This window comes from Eufriesea mexicana, unplaced genomic scaffold (genome assembly GCF_001483705.2).
Source record: "Eufriesea mexicana isolate 0111107269 unplaced genomic scaffold, ASM148370v2 scaffold124, whole genome shotgun sequence".
Lineage (NCBI taxonomy): Eukaryota > Metazoa > Arthropoda > Insecta > Hymenoptera > Apidae > Eufriesea > Eufriesea mexicana.
The window spans coordinates 838,832-851,955 of record NW_016908357.1 but is presented as its reverse complement, the minus strand read 5'-3'; the positions used below and the strand labels follow the sequence as shown (position 1 = coordinate 851,955).

The 13,124-nt window shown below is 43.5% G+C and overlaps 3 protein-coding genes across 4 annotated transcripts; 2 read left to right on the top strand and 1 right to left on the bottom strand.

Moving 5' to 3' along the window:
• Positions 1-2,794: 2,794 nt before the first annotated feature.
• Positions 2,795-4,557, bottom strand: LOC108555600 (ras-related protein M-Ras). The gene is made up of 4 exons (XM_017911365.1): positions 4,436-4,557; positions 3,841-4,162; positions 3,385-3,701; positions 2,795-3,265 (listed from the first exon to the last, which is right to left on the bottom strand). Exons 2-4 carry the CDS (start codon positions 4,028-4,030, stop codon positions 3,176-3,178), a joined length of 597 nt encoding a protein of 198 aa, XP_017766854.1. The 5' UTR covers positions 4,031-4,162; positions 4,436-4,557; the 3' UTR covers positions 2,795-3,175.
• On the top strand, positions 4,463-8,792 carry LOC108555599 (116 kDa U5 small nuclear ribonucleoprotein component). Of its 2 annotated transcripts, none has more exons than XM_017911364.1 (8): positions 4,463-4,519; positions 5,365-5,635; positions 5,717-5,988; positions 6,073-6,761; positions 6,837-7,066; positions 7,149-7,867; positions 7,930-8,210; positions 8,283-8,792. In XM_017911364.1, exons 2-8 carry the CDS (start codon positions 5,390-5,392, stop codon positions 8,786-8,788), a joined length of 2,943 nt encoding a protein of 980 aa, XP_017766853.1. In that variant the 5' UTR covers positions 4,463-4,519; positions 5,365-5,389; the 3' UTR covers positions 8,789-8,792. The 2 variants fall into 2 exon arrangements, with proteins under 2 accessions (XP_017766853.1, XP_017766852.1); XM_017911363.1 differs by lacking the exon at positions 4,463-4,519 and adding an exon at positions 5,015-5,083.
• Positions 8,793-9,446: 654 nt separating this feature from the next.
• Positions 9,447-11,986, top strand: LOC108555388 (116 kDa U5 small nuclear ribonucleoprotein component-like). The gene is made up of 3 exons (XM_017911015.1): positions 9,447-9,472; positions 11,124-11,404; positions 11,477-11,986. Exons 1-3 carry the CDS (start codon positions 9,447-9,449, stop codon positions 11,980-11,982), a joined length of 813 nt encoding a protein of 270 aa, XP_017766504.1. The 3' UTR covers positions 11,983-11,986.
• Positions 11,987-13,124: the final 1,138 nt, after the last annotated feature.

Genomic DNA, 13,124 nt, shown 5'->3' with positions numbered 1-13,124 from the left:
CTCTTCCTCGAGGTCCGCGCGATGCTCGTACGCGTTTCGCGTGCAAGTTCCATTTCATACGTGGACATCGTGGCCGTTTCGAATTGCACGTGTAACCACAGGTGAGCTTCCATTTTCCTTCATCCTTTTACGATCCTCTCTCATGGACGGCGATAAAAAACGTTGCGCTTTTGTTACAGATTATTATAACATGCGAGGAACGCTAAATCCTGAGTGTCTAAAAACTTCTTACAATATGCATGCATTATACAGTTCCTTTGTTCTTTTATCCCTTTTATCCCCGCGATAATCGCTGCTTTATTTCGTTCCATGTAAAATCCGATCCTTAACGCTGAAATTTTAACGAAAACCATAACTTTGCGTTCGCTGGGAACGCCGGGGACGTCGTTCGATTAATTTTAACGTAGAAATTCCCGATCGATAGGCTGAAATGGATGATGGTCCACGTTTATTCACCGATGTAACGTTCACTATCGAATCGTACGGGCTTTGAACGAAGCAGCGATTTGTCTCGACTTGCGAGAGAAATGTACGCGTAACCCGTATTATATCACGCGAATGCTACGTTCGCGTAGTACGGAAATCAATTCGGTTGCCCACACGTTCGACAGATTTCGTGGACCCGTAAACGGTTAATATATGCTCGCGTACAATTTGCAAATTTTATGCGGAACGATACGATTCGCGAATATTTCATACCGTGACTGTAACGGAATCATAAGTTTGTAGTGTCGTATAAACGTTTCGGTAAAATTTGTACAATTGTTTACTCGTGTGCAGTGCAATTTTAAACTACGCGTTGAGCTTTCTCCGAATCTGAGAAAATAGATTAGCTAAAATAACACTCTTAATTTACGAACCTCTCATTGGCAAATGAAAATCGAACCTAATCTTTCCGACATTCCGCTAATTATAAAATACGATGACCGTTTCTATTTTTTTTTTTCTTATCTCTCTCTCTCTCTCTCTCTCTCTCTCTCTCTTTCTCTCTCTCTCTTTTCATTGTCAAAGAATGTCGAAGTGGATTTTTTGCTATGCGACGACTACCTGGATTCCTTCGTTAACCTTCACCGTTTATAATACAAATTATTTTTATCTCAAGGCAAATATGTTTCACTGTTAGAATTAATCGGTGCCGCCAAGACATTTGTGCGCATCTTGTGCGTACATACCATAGTATCAGTGTTCAGTTTCACACCGTTCCTACGTATATAGGAGAAACACTTTGTGCGTACACTAAAATATGATAATAGAATGGAATTCCGATAATTAGAAACAAAGACTGAACTTTGGAATATCGTGTCGTAGTCGAAAGAAAATCCAAACACGGTTTCTCGCTAAAGATTCTCGCAAAGAAGGTACCAAAGCAATTAATAAACTGCCCTCCTGCCTCTCGTACCTTTACAACGTCGTGTACACTACAAACAACGCGCACTTATCGTTAACATACAGCGAAGAATTAAATACTCATTGTGCTACAGTCGCGAGTTACATTATACGAGCGAATTTTGCAAGCTGTGTGCTAACCCTTTCGGAAAGGAAGTGAAAAGCGCAAATGAAAGGAGAATTGCTGCGATCGTACATCAACGAAAGATAAATGAGAAATTCGCGTTATAATCTCCACGTTGATAATCTCATAATTTACATATTCCATACACATCGAGTACGTAGAAGGTGTAAGACGAATATTACGTACGACAGATTGCAACGTTCGAATCTGTATAAGCGCGAAAAATAATTCACTGTTTGGTATCTGCATTCACGTGTAACCTTAAATTTCATTTATACGCGCAATTAGAGCGCTCCTTAAATGTACGTACTCCCTTTTTCACGTTTAAATACTAAGATAGGCCATGGCATTATTTCCTTAATATACATATGTAAAAAGGTCTGACATAATGAAAGTATCGCTGCAACACGATCGAGTAGAAATATTTGAAATCTAGAATAATCGACGAAGAAAAGAAATTATTGCCAAGTGAACGAAAATTTTACTCGCATCGCAGACGCAATACGTTGCTCATTGCACATCTTTCTCTTGAATAATACGCTAATCTTTCGACTTTCACCGACTAAACTGAATACGCAAGTATTGCGCAAGTATTTCTTGGAAAATTCGAACACCATAAATATTTTATATCAGACCTCTGTAAATACGAAAGCCAATAATCTAATAGCAAAGGCAATACTGCCTTACGTTCAATACTTCATTCCTGATTCAGAATATTTATTATTCATTAGGCTCCAAACACCTAATGCATATTTACCGACGAAAGAGAAACTCGTTGTTAATTTAAAGAATTAACATTTTCGAATATTATTTACATCGCTACGAGGAGACGATGATCGAAGATTTAATAAAATAATTTCATTTCAATTCGATCGAAGAAACGCAGTGTAGAAAACGACCGAACAAAAGTCTTAACGTATCGAATATCTTCGTCTCGATGAAACAACAAAATTGTCAAGGAGTATATCACATACGTAACAACACGAGGAAACGTAGAATAAACGATTTAACTTAAATAAAATAAATAGAATCGCTTGAAGCTATAATCTTTTACCGCTGTTTAAAAAAAGAGCCGAGTCAATATATGAGAAACTATTATAGTCATTTCATGACAAGATCTTATTACGTGAAGAAGTAAAAAGATTTCTCTATAGAATTATGCATTGTGCAATAAAAAACGCTCAATTCCATAGTGTTTTGTCAATGGTAAAAAATTGATGTATTCACGCGTACTGAGACGTGGTCTCGTATTATCGTGATGATGAACAGTCAATACCTCCGACAAATTTTTTCGATTTTTTTAAGTCTTAAACTAATGCTGAATTGATTTTTTAAAAAATCTAGTTGCGTCTCGGAGATACATATAGCATTGTTTTTCTTTCGATCGATGCATCTCTTATCGTTACTGTTTTGTACACTTATTTTACAAGGGTGGGATCGATGCTTAATAATACTACCAACTCACACGTGAATCGACGAAAAAAGGAAAATGTACGAATCATATGTACCTATATACGATGGAGGACAGAAGACCCACTTTTTCATATTTTTGTTTCTTTTTTGGCAGGTGCGTTTCACTTTTTCGAAAAAAAAAAAAAGTGACCCTTTTAAAAGGTAGTGCGCAATCATTACGCAATCCCAATACTCGCTCGATAGTTTCGAGCTTTATAAAAGATTACATTTCCCCGAACGTCTTCGTTTCCTCCGATTTTTTTCCAACTCGGCTGGAGGCTGATTTCTGATAATACGAACGACCTGGAGCAAAATTATTCAAGTCCCTTAACTAATTTTTCACCTCGCATGCAACTATACAATTATTCTTTCTTTCATTCTTCCTCAATTCTTTCTACTCTTTTTCTCATTTGATTCCCTACCTCGTGGAATGCTGCATCTACATTTAATGGCGGGTCTTTGGCAGAGGTTTCAATATAAGGTATACCCAATCGATGAGCCAACTCCCTTCCCTGTTCCTCTGTAACCTTTCTCAAATGTACCAAGTCAACTTTATTGGCTACCAAAAGCATAGGGTATACGTCTCTATCCTTTACCCTAAGTATTTGGGTATAAAAATTCATGATATTCTCGTAAGATTGTTTATCAGTCACAGAGTATACTAACAGAAACCCATCACCCTTGCGCATGTATTGTTCACGCATGGCACTGAATTCTTCTTGACCAGCAGTATCTAGCACTGTTAGGTACGAATAAACCTTTGTACATAAGAATGCGTTGTAGAGCTAATAAAATGCACCAAGCATAATCCAAAGATAGCGGATAGCAGAAATGAACGTATCAAAGCAATGAAATATTACTAATAACATTTGACTTACCATCTAAGATGCACCACTGTTTGTCTACCTCTGTATGTTGAATGTAACTGTCCTCGATGGTAGGATCATAGTCAGTGACAAATAACTTTTGAAAGAACTGTATGGTAAGCGCGCTCTTTCCAACACCTCCATCTCCAACCACGACCAATTTGAAGGTCATAAGGTTGTCATTATTGGGGGGTCGTGTCATACCGCCTCTTGTTCTCCCACCCCCGCCCCCGCTGCTCTGCCTTCTTCTGCCTATCCTGTCAACTCTTCTAATGTATTCTTAGCAGCGCGTCTGCTCGTGAATTGTCAAGTTTCACTCTGTGACTAAAGTATCCTGAAAGGGTTAACTTACATTAGACGATCGAAATTGACAATGTGTTGCTTTTCAATACTCAATAGCTCCTAATATAATCGTTTTGTTTACATGAACACGATAGGTGAAAAGTTATGCTACCGCGTCGTCGATGTAACGGGTGTGTCAATTATACTTAATAGGACAAAATTAGACGAGAAGTTCACAACGTTTATCTAGGGATTGGCAGACTATACCACGGTAATGGAATCGTCTCGGCCTAGTCTATATTCGAATGAAATAAATAATACCCACCTTACATGATCTGCCACTCCTGTTTCACGTTCTTCCAGCTGTCAGCCTGGGCCACTGTGCGCAACATTCGTATCTATGTGGAAAGTATGTTTGTGTAAGCTTTAACGTAGTGTCGTATACAATAGGTCTTGTATACTTTTATGACCATGCGCGCAAACATTACTCTAGCGACATATCTTGCAGCATTACATGCATTGCAGTGATGCCAACAGTCTTTAATCCGGTATAATATAGAAATAGAAATGTAACTTGGAGTTAAAAACTATTTCCATTCGTAAGCGTGAAAATTTTACAAATTTACTTAGCAGATTCAAAAATATTCATTTGTCATGTGACAATAGCCTAAATATATATGTAAACAATGATTTCGTTATATTGGCAAGCCGCTTGACCGACTCGCAGTCAACTTCGTACTATACAAACTTATATGTATACATATATATATGAAACGAGAATAATACACGTGTAAAGTGTATAAAATAATTAATCAGCCTTAGTACTCGTTGATATATTAATTATAAATCTATGCAAAAACGTATATATAATTTACTTTGTAACATTACTTACAAGATGCCTGCCTTACGAGTGTAATCAATTGTAAAGTTGATTAAGTATTTTTGTGCTGTTATTCGAGCAATATTAATTGTAGTAAGTATATAATATTAATACGTTCACAAGCATTGGATCAAGTCCAATAGAATTTGGTGGCAATTGCTACGCTTTTAATCATCGTTATATTTAACCGATCATTTATCACTTTGAAGGTTATGTTCCTAACCCTAACTGCTTGTAAACAATCGCGATTAACCTGATTTCGATGCAAAATAAAATAAAAAATAAATACGTAAAATAATAATAAACGACCACAAATATCTTCCTTTATTAGTTTGAATAAAAATGTTATATTTCAAAAATTTGTATGTTTGCAGTTTAAGTAAATAAAAACAAAGAACCATGGATGCAGATTTGTATGACGAATTCGGCAATTATATCGGCCCTGATTTAGCCTCTGATAGCGAAGATGAAAATGAATATGGAAACGCAGGAGACGATGCAGAAGACAGGGAACGTTCCGACGAGGAGATGGAAGAGGACAAGGATGAAAATAGAGAACAATCAGACCAAGGAAATTCTATGGCAGTTGTGTTGCACGAGGATAAAAGATATTATCCAAGTGCTTTAGAAGTCTATGGACCAGAGGTAAAACAAACCGGGATATATATGTTTTGCTCCTGTTATTTTCAACGCGAACAAAATATATCTAATTGAAACGTATTATAGGTAGAAACATTAGTACAAGAAGAAGATGCACAACCGTTAGATAAACCACTAATTGCGCCAACAAGAAAACCAAAGTTTCAAATAAAACAGCAACAACTTCCAGAAACCACTTATAGCATAGAATTTTTAGCAGATATGATGGATGCACCACATCTCATACGTAACGTTGTTCTACTTGGTCACTTACATCATGGCAAAACTACTTTGGTCGATTGTCTAGTGAGGCAAACTCACCCGTATTTGCACAGTGTAACAGATGAAAAACCTTTAAGGTATAATAGTCGTTTGTAAATACTTCAAATAATAACCTCAATTTAACTTTAAAAATAATACACGCGTATTATCTATGTTCTTAGGTATACAGATACGTTATTCACGGAGCAACAGCGAGGAGTATCGACAAAAGCAACACCGGTGACTTTGTTGCTACAAGACGTGAAGTCAAAGTCGTATCTTTTAAATATATTCGATACACCCGGTCACGTAAATTTTTCCGACGAGGCGACAGCAGCGATACGTTTATCCGATGGAGCGATACTGATCGTCGACGCAGCCGAAGGCGTTATGTTGAACACGGAACGTTTACTGAAACATGCCCTTCAGGAAAAACTTGCGTTAACCGTTTGCATAAATAAGATAGACCGACTCATTCTAGAACTAAAATTGCCCCCCTTAGACGCGTACTATAAATTAAGGCACATCATCGAAGAAATTAATGGATTAATAGCATTATACTCAGATTCCGAAAATCCCTCTTTCGTATCACCTGCAATTGGGAATGTATGTTTCGCCAGTTCGGAATATAATGTCTGTTTCACCCTCAAATCCTTCGCGGCGCTTTACGCTAAGACCCACCCCTTGCTTAACGCCAACGAATTTGCGAAACGATTATGGGGTGACATTTACTTCAACTCGAAAACGCGAAAGTTCACGAAGAAACCACCGCATAATACGGCACAACGCAGTTTCATCGAATTCATTCTCGAGCCATTGTATAAGATCTTTGCGCAAGTTGTCGGTGACGTCGACACAACGCTACCCGATGGTTAGTGAACTTGCCTCTAAATCGAATCGATAGTTCTCGTTTACCATAACATAATGTCGTAACTTACTTCCACAGTACTCGATGAGTTAGGCATAAGACTAACGTCCGAAGAAATGAAAATGAACATTAGACCTCTGTTGAGATTGGTATGCACGCGCTTTTTGGGTGATATGTGCGGATTGGTCGATATGTGCGTAGCTCACGTTCCTAGTCCTCAGTCTCACGCACCGGTTAAAGTTCAACACGTATACACAGGGTCTATGGATTCATCCCTTGCGCAGGACATGATCAATTGCGATCCTGACGTTAGTACTTGCGAAATATTTACACCACGAATACTTTGTACTTCTCTGCACAGAGAATCTAATGCGGTAACGATATTTACAGGGCAGATTAATGATTCACAGCACGAAAATGTATCCTACCGAGGACTGTACCCTGTTCGTAGTCCTCGGAAGGGTAATGTCAGGCACTCTCGAAGCGGGACAACGCGTCCGCGTATTAGGCGAAGCGTACTCGCGTACGGACGAGGAGGATTCTCGGGTTTTAACCGTGGGAAGGTTGTGGATTAGCGAAGCACGCTATTCGATCGAGCTGAACCGAGTTCCCGCGGGCAACTGGGTTCTTATCGAGGGCATAGACAGACCCATAGTAAAGACAAGTACGATTACGGACCTGAGTAACTCGGACGACCTTCACATCTTCCGGCCGCTGAAATTCAATACACAGAGTGTAATAAAAATTGCCGTGGAACCTGTCAACCCTTCGGAATTGCCAAAGATGTTAGACGGTCTGAGAAAAGTGAACAAAAGCTATCCTCTGTTGGGTACCAGGGTCGAAGAAAGTGGCGAACACGTGGTCTTAGGTACCGGTGAATTGTACTTGGATTGCGCGATGCACGACTTACGTCGTATGTATTCGGAAATCGATATAAAAGTGGCCGACCCTGTGGTTGCTTTCGCGGAGACGGTGGTAGAAACGAGTTCTCTCAAGTGTTTCGCCGAGACACCCAATAAACGGAACAAGTTAACGATGATCGCCGAGCCACTTGAGAGAGGTCTTGCAGAGGACATCGAGGCCGAGCACGTTAAAATCACGTGGAACAAGTAGGTATAAAAGGTCCCTATAAAAGCTCGGTGTACAAAACAGAATGCGTTCGCCCTTGCAGAAAACGACTAGGAGAATTCTTTCAAACCAAGTACGACTGGGATTTGCTAGCGGCGCGAAGTATATGGGCGTTTGGTCCTGATGCCACGGGTCCGAATATCCTGGTCGACGATACTTTACCATCGGAAGTGGATAAAACGTTATTGAACAGCGCTCGCGACGCCATTATTCAAGGTTTCCAATGGGGTACTCGAGAAGGCCCCCTGTGCGAGGAACCGATTCGAAACGTAAAGTTCAAAATTTTGGACGCCGTAATCGCGCAGGAACCTCTCCATCGTGGAGGTACGGAATTTTCACGGTTTTTCCTTTTCCTTTTTCATATCGCGAACAAGATTAATCGTTTTCTTTTCACAGGTGGTCAAATAATTCCAACCGCCAGGAGAGTAGCCTATTCCGCCTTCCTCATGGCAACGCCCAGGCTGATGGAGCCCTATTTGTTCGTGGAGGTTCAAGCGCCTGCGGACTGCGTTTCGGCGGTGTATACCGTGTTGGCTAAAAGGAGAGGTCACGTGACTCAAGACGCTCCCGTTCCCGGAAGTCCCCTATACACCATCAAAGCGTTCATTCCGGCAATCGATAGCTTCGGTTTCGAGACCGACTTGCGAACCCACACGCAAGGCCAGGCATTCTGTCTGTCCGTGTTTCACCACTGGCAAATCGTACCTGGTGACCCGTTGGACAAGAGTATCACGATTCGTCCTCTCGAGCCACAACCAGCCACACATTTAGCTAGAGAATTTATGTTGAAAACCAGAAGGCGGAAGGGACTCTCGGAGGACGTGTCCATCAACAAGTTCTTCGACGATCCTATGTTGCTCGAATTAGCCAGACAAGACGTTTTACTCAATTATCCCCTATAAATGAATTTCCTAGCAATCTTGTGTACAATTTTAACATTAAAACCTAAATCATTAAAGAATTAATTTTATACAGAGTTCTCTGTCTTCGTTTACGCCCTGTACCTCCACCTGGATCTCCATTTGCATCCACGAAACTGGATATCCCGCGAAAAGATTACCAACTATATTATCGCACTCATCGTCAATCGTGCAAGTTTGACGTTTCTCGAATCTCAAAACCGAAATATCTTCGCGGCAAATGGGACTTGCGAGATGATTCACCGCAAAGTCATGCGATTGTAAATAAACGTCAGCAAAGAACACGGGACAAACCGTGACAGACAGTGCTGGAAAACGAATGGTAAAAAAGAATAATAACCCTAGATATTGCGCATCCGCGTTATATTTTCGCGAAATAATCGAATCTCGAATCCCGAAGAAATTTCGGAAGCATGAAAATCGGACCGACGCATCTTTCCTCCGCTTTTCCAACTTTCCAACAACGACCTAGCATACGCAAGGCCGACGAAACGATTTAATCTTCGCGACAATATCTCGCCGTAGACGCTTTCCTAGATGCCGCTGTGGAGGTACTCGAGGGTCCGCGAGATGTCAGATTGAGCGAGCAGTTGGATTCTAATTAGGCGACTCCGGTGACGCAACGAAGAGATCGGAAAAGATGAGGGAAAAGTCGGAATGCTTAGCGTAGGTCGGAGATTCGAGACGGAAACATATAAGCATCGGGCGGGCAGCGCGCGCAGTTGGCAGGCGGAGCCGCAACTGCGCACAGTCGAATGGGTGGTCGAAGTGGTCGGAGTCTGGCGCCATTTTAACAGCTATAACCATGCCCATCCGTCCGCCCATCAGCGTCGATCGACCAGAGAGTCGTGCTGCCTCGATGGACGCAAAACCGGGTTCGCTCGGCGACTGTCTCTTTTCAAGGCGATGTCGCTATGAAGCGGACTACCGCGTCGCCGCCGATCGATCAGTCGACTTCTCGTACTTCTCTCTCTGTCCCCCCGCCGCGCGAGCTCGCATCGGCATACAGGCATAATCGCGCTTCTTTCTCGCTTAATTTTTCCGCTAAAATCGAATTTCCGGACGAGCATTCCTCGCCGTCGCGTTCAGCGAGGGAACCTATTCTTAGGCGCCCCTGAGCGAACCCTGTGCGCCCCTGCGCGCCCCTGAGCGCCCCTATTCCATGGCGTCTGCGATGTCTCGTAGTCGCGTCACGCCGCGCGCTAAATTTCACCGAGCTGTCCGATCGAAATCGTGAAAACCGATGCTGAGACTTCACGCGACGCTTGACCGATGATGAAATCAGCGGCGCAATTTGTCGGCGCTTGACAGACGTCACGTAGGTTTAAAAGTTCGAGTGGAGGAGCGCGTAGGTTCGGTAGCGCGATAGAAAATAGAAGAAGGAAGAAATGGGCGAAAAGTGCGCGGCGCGACCAATCAGGATGAACCGGTTGCTTGTTCTATAAATAGCGCAATAATTTAAATTTACAATAGCTGGCGATGCGCTGACGGGCGACCCTGTGGCACGGAGCACGAGATATTTCTCGAATACGGTTCGGTGGCTTTCGTAGCGCGTTATCGGCAGACGGTGCGACTGTATGCGTAGCTATCGTGGTAACTAGAATAACGCCTTTACGATCGTGCAACCGCGACTGCCTCGTTTCTTTGACACGCAGGCTGAAGTTACGAAACTAGAAGCCTCGATGAATCGTTGATCGAACGCGTTTAATAAGCAGCTTCGCTGCCGGTGTCCCATATTTATTAGCACGCAGTGCCGCGCTCGTATGCCTGCATATTTATCGTGCGTATTCCTCCGTATAGTTTTATCGCGATACGGAACAGCGTCGCCGTTCGTAAATGTTCGAAAGCAGGCTCTTTATGCTCGATGCACCGCGACTGCACCGCGGGCACCTAATAATAATTGGAGCGACGTGGAAAAGGTCTGTATGGTCCAACGAGTTCCTCGCACTGATTAACCGTGCATAGTTTATCCGTGCTCTGCTTTGGAAAAAACGCGATCGCATCGATTCGCGCGAGCATCTCGATCTCTCGTTCGTCTCCGCATCGAGCGTCCGTTCGCTGGTCGAAACGCTGGAAGAAAGTTTCGCTCGAGCGAACGCGGAACGCACAGGGGACGAAGAAAGAACATAGACAGCGGAGAAGCGATAAAAGCGGGACGATCTACGAGCGATCGAGCTACGAATCGATCAGTCCCGTTTTCAGCGACTCGCGAGCGAACAGGCTCGAGGAACGAGGCGGTCGGGTCTTTGGAACAAGTAGGTATAAAAGGTCCCTATAAAAGCTCGGTGTACAAAACAGAATGCGTTCGCCCTTGCAGAAAACGACTAGGAGAATTCTTTCAAACCAAGTACGACTGGGATTTGCTAGCGGCGCGAAGTATATGGGCGTTTGGTCCTGATGCCACGGGTCCGAATATCCTGGTCGACGATACTTTACCATCGGAAGTGGATAAAACGTTATTGAACAGCGCTCGCGACGCCATTATTCAAGGTTTCCAATGGGGTACTCGAGAAGGCCCCCTGTGCGAGGAACCGATTCGAAACGTAAAGTTCAAAATTTTGGACGCCGTAATCGCGCAGGAACCTCTCCATCGTGGAGGTACGGAATTTTCACGGTTTTTCCTTTTCCTTTTTCATATCGCGAACAAGATTAATCGTTTTCTTTTCACAGGTGGTCAAATAATTCCAACCGCCAGGAGAGTAGCCTATTCCGCCTTCCTCATGGCAACGCCCAGGCTGATGGAGCCCTATTTGTTCGTGGAGGTTCAAGCGCCTGCGGACTGCGTTTCGGCGGTGTATACCGTGTTGGCTAAAAGGAGAGGTCACGTGACTCAAGACGCTCCCGTTCCCGGAAGTCCCCTATACACCATCAAAGCGTTCATTCCGGCAATCGATAGCTTCGGTTTCGAGACCGACTTGCGAACCCACACGCAAGGCCAGGCATTCTGTCTGTCCGTGTTTCACCACTGGCAAATCGTACCTGGTGACCCGTTGGACAAGAGTATCACGATTCGTCCTCTCGAGCCACAACCAGCCACACATTTAGCTAGAGAATTTATGTTGAAAACCAGAAGGCGGAAGGGACTCTCGGAGGACGTGTCCATCAACAAGTTCTTCGACGATCCTATGTTGCTCGAATTAGCCAGACAAGACGTTTTACTCAATTATCCCCTATAAATGAATTTCCTAGCAATCTTGTGTACAATTTTAACATTAAAACCTAAATCATTAAAGAATTAATTTTATACAGAGTTCTCTGTCTTCGTTTACGCCCTGTACCTCCACCTGGATCTCCATTTGCATCCACGAAACTGGATATCCCGCGAAAAGATTACCAACTATATTATCGCACTCATCGTCAATCGTGCAAGTTTGACGTTTCTCGAATCTCAAAACCGAAATATCTTCGCGGCAAATGGGACTTGCGAGATGATTCACCGCAAAGTCATGCGATTGTAAATAAACGTCAGCAAAGAACACGGGACAAACCGTGACAGACAGTGCTGGAAAACGAATGGTAAAAAAGAATAATAACCCTAGATATTGCGCATCCGCGTTATATTTTCGCGAAATAATCGAATCTCGAATCCCGAAGAAATTTCGGAAGCATGAAAATCGGACCGACGCATCTTTCCTCCGCTTTTCCAACTTTCCAACAACGACCTAGCATACGCAAGGCCGACGAAACGATTTAATCTTCGCGACAATATCTCGCCGTAGACGCTTTCCTAGATGCCGCTGTGGAGGTACTCGAGGGTCCGCGAGATGTCAGATTGAGCGAGCAGTTGGATTCTAATTAGGCGACTCCGGTGACGCAACGAAGAGATCGGAAAAGATGAGGGAAAAGTCGGAATGCTTAGCGTAGGTCGGAGATTCGAGACGGAAACATATAAGCATCGGGCGGGCAGCGCGCGCAGTTGGCAGGCGGAGCCGCAACTGCGCACAGTCGAATGGGTGGTCGAAGTGGTCGGAGTCTGGCGCCATTTTAACAGCTATAACCATGCCCATCCGTCCGCCCATCAGCGTCGATCGACCAGAGAGTCGTGCTGCCTCGATGGACGCAAAACCGGGTTCGCTCGGCGACTGTCTCTTTTCAAGGCGATGTCGCTATGAAGCGGACTACCGCGTCGCCGCCGATCGATCAGTCGACTTCTCGTACTTCTCTCTCTGTCCCCCCGCCGCGCGAGCTCGCATCGGCATACAGGCATAATCGCGCTTCTTTCTCGCTTAATTTTTCCGCTAAAATCGAATTTCCGGACGAGCATTCCTCGCCGTCGCGTTCAGCGAGGGAACCTATTCTTAGGCGCCCCTGAGCGAAC